The 3,498-nt window shown below is 32.9% G+C and overlaps 1 protein-coding gene across 1 annotated transcript; it reads left to right on the plus strand.

The window, feature by feature from the left end:
• The first annotated feature begins 635 nt into the window (after positions 1-635).
• LOC127075605 (putative kinase-like protein TMKL1) lies at positions 636-2,982 on the plus strand. Its single transcript, XM_051017058.1, has 2 exons — positions 636-1,514; positions 2,042-2,982. The coding sequence occupies exons 1-2, from the start codon at positions 1,052-1,054 to the stop codon at positions 2,632-2,634; spliced, it is 1,056 nt and encodes a 351-aa protein (XP_050873015.1). The 5' UTR covers positions 636-1,051; the 3' UTR covers positions 2,635-2,982.
• The last annotated feature ends 516 nt before the right edge of the window (positions 2,983-3,498 follow it).

Raw genomic sequence — 3,498 nt, forward strand, 5'->3', positions numbered from 1 at the left:
TCTTTTCAAAAACACAAAATATACACTAATACTAGTAACATCTATCGTGATTCACTCCAAATATTTTGAATTTTTTTTCTAGAAACACAAAATATACACTAATACTAATAACATTTATCGTGATTCACTTCAAATTTTTTGAAATCTTTTCTAGAAACACAAAATATACATTAATACTAGTAACATCTATCGGGATTCACTCTAATTTTTTTGAAATATATACACTAATACTAATAACATCTATCGTGATTCACTCTTAATTTTTTAAAATCTTTTCTAGAAACGTAAAATATACACTAATATTGATAATAATACTTATCGTGATTCACTCCGACTTAAAAAATTAATCACACAAAATATACACTAATACTAATAATATCTATCGTGATTCAATCTTAATTTTTTAAAATCTTTTCTAGAAACGTAAAATATACACTAATATTGATAATAATACTTATCGTGATTCACTCCGATTTAAAAAATCAATCACACAAAATATACACTAATATTAATAACATTTTTCGTGATTCACCCCGACTTAAAAAAATTAATCTCACGGAAAATAATTTATTTATACAAATAAAAACTATATATTAGCACAACAGTAACACTACAGTCAAATTTAGGATAGAACATCACATGTTTTAGATCTATCTATGTCATGTTACATTCACATTCTAACGTGAATTTTCTAACTCTTCCAAATTTCCTCTCACACTAAGTCTATTGCCAACTCCTCTTCTTTGCATCTATTCCTTCCTTCACTCTCCTGTGTCCATTTCTTCTTCAATAATTGAAAAATATATATACTTTTGCCACCTCATAACTAAATTCCCACCACCTTCAATTTCACACCACAAAGTTCTTTTCAACATGTTCCTCTTTGTCATATTTCAATTTCAAAATTTTATTACTTTCCATTAAAGTTAGCTCCTTTCAATCCATCTCATGAGACCCAGATCCTAGTTTTCACTATCCTACAACCCCATTATCTCAAAATCTCATTTTTCTACACAAAGATTAGATTTTTAAGAGAAAGAAAACTACCCTCATGCTGATATTAGTTCTAGGAATAGTTTCAGCTACTTTGCTAGTGATTGTTGCAATTTATGGCTTATGTTACTTGAAAAGATTTTCAAAGCATGAGATTAAAGACATAGAAAGCTTAGAAGAAAAGCATGAAGAGGTGAAGGAGGATTTAATCATATTTGAAGGTGGAGAAGATTTGACAATTTGTGATATATTGGATGCACCAGGGGAAGTGATTGGAAAATCAAATTATGGAACACTTTATAAGGCTTTGTTGCAAAGGAGCAGCAAGGTTAGGTTATTGAGGTTTTTGAGACCTGTTTGTACTACAACAGGTGAAGAATTGGATGAAATGATTGTGTTTCTTGGAAGATTAAAGCATCCTAATTTGGTTCCTCTTTTGGGATTTTATACTGGACCAAGAGGTGAGAAGCTTCTTGTTCATCCATTTTACAGACATGGGAATCTTACTCAATTCATAAGAGGTAATATTACTCATCTCCTAGTTGTTCTTTTGATTTAGTTTTTCTGTTTACTAGGAAATTTCTGTGTTTTTACTTCTATGTGAAATTGAGTTATTTTAGTTTTGTGTTATGATTTTGATTTTGAAGACATCATGGTTGTCTTAAGTTTTCAGAGGCCATATGTAGTTTAATTATAGATTATCTGTGACAAAATAAACAGGGGGTCCTAATTTGTCATGTGACAAATATTTTATGACCTCCCTTTTAGCCACAATTTAACCGTTTCAAATTTTGGTCTCTGTGCGGCAGCTCGTCTTGCACGCCCTCAAAGACAGTAGTCAGTCTTGCACACCCTAAAAACGGCCCTGCGTGTTATAGCTTGATCTCAGATAAATTTGAAAACCACTCCTTTAATCTTTGTTAGGTGTTTCTTAGAAGATGAAAAATGTTAAATTTTGGGGATTTGGCTTTTCAGTGTTTAATATTTACTCTTTGAATTTGTTTTTATGTCACATTTATTGATCAAAGATGTTTACTACTTCTATCAGATGGAAATGGAGAGAGTTACAAATGGACAAACATATATACAATATCAATTGGTATAGCAAAAGGACTAGAACATCTTCATACATCACAAGAAAAACCGATTATCCATGGAAACCTAAAATCGAAAAACATCCTTTTAGACAGTTCCTATCAACCACACATCTCAGATTCAGGTCTCCATCTTCTGTTGAATCCAACTGCTGCCCAAGAAATGCTTGAAAGTTCGTCTGCTCAAGGCTATAAAGCTCCCGAACTAATCAAAATGAAGGATGCTAGTGAAGAAACCGATATCTATAGCCTCGGCGTAATCTTGCTTGAATTGCTTTCGGGAAAGGAACCTATCAATGAACATCCGACTCCTGATGAGGATTTCTATTTGCCGAATTTCATGAGAAATGCTGTTCTTGGACACAGAATTTCTGATTTATATCATCCTGCTATTCTTCTCAGAAACGGCGTAGATGATGAAATTCAAGTTACGGAAGAATGCGTTCTCAAGTTTTTTCAACTTGCTATGGCTTGTTGTTCGCCTTCGCCTTCAATTAGACCTAACATTAAGCAAGTTATTAGGAAGCTTGAAGAAATTATACACTAGAACAAGAAATATGGTGGCTTATATGGTGACATTGCACACTTTTCTTCGAATTCGTCTTCGATTAAAAGATGTGGTTAAAGACAATTCACATTCATATATGAGATATTCGAGGGAGAAAATCTAAGTGTATTGCTTACAAAATGTGGAATTCTATAACAAACGAAAGACTTCATGAATTACATCTGGTTGATGCGCAGTGTGTGTGAGTATTGTAAACTCTGATATGCCGAGTTCGATTCCTAGTCATCAAAAAAAGTGACTTGTGGACAGTTGATGTTGATGTTAAGTATTAAAGTCAATTAAGGAATTATAGCATGAAACTAATGCATTCTATTTCTAGATCTAAAATTTTTGATACTCAATTTTAAAATTGTTTGGTAAAATGAGGGAATAAATTTCTCTGATGCACCATCTGAGTACTATTCTCGCCGCATTTGCTCAACTGCAGGCTTTCATGGAAGAATATGAAAGATTGTTTTACTACCAAGAATGTGCTGTCAAATAATTTGTATCTAGTCTCTGGCTTTTTCTGTTGTGGAAAGACAGAATCTGTGACAGAGAATTGTTTTTTTTATCAACGTTGCCACCATCAAATTCCATGTTATTGCTTTAGATTTGAAACTGTAAAGTGCAAAGGAATCTCAATAATTGCATAAGCCAGATAGTGGGATCATTTGATCTTTGAACATGGCTCTTATACTATACATGTGTCATGTGTCATGTGTTTCAACTGTTTTAAACCGTGGCACCTGAACATGAAATATGAGTCGAGTCGTTCGATCTTGATCAGACAACGCATGCACTTGAGCATGAAATATGAGTTGAGTCGTTCAATCTTGATCAGACAACAGGTCCATCTGAGTA

Source organism: Lathyrus oleraceus, chromosome 4 (genome assembly GCF_024323335.1).
Source record: "Lathyrus oleraceus cultivar Zhongwan6 chromosome 4, CAAS_Psat_ZW6_1.0, whole genome shotgun sequence".
Taxonomy (NCBI): domain Eukaryota; kingdom Viridiplantae; phylum Streptophyta; class Magnoliopsida; order Fabales; family Fabaceae; genus Lathyrus; species Lathyrus oleraceus.

Bases quoted from the DNA above. Each gene is read 5' to 3' on its own strand.
- LOC127075605 (XM_051017058.1), top strand. From the start codon at position 1,052: ATGCTGATATTAGTTCTAGGAATAGTTTCAGCTACTTTGCTAGTGATT. The intron at 1,515-2,041 runs GTAATATTACTC...TACTTCTATCAG, and splicing joins TCTTACTCAATTCATAAGAG to ATGGAAATGGAGAGAGTTAC.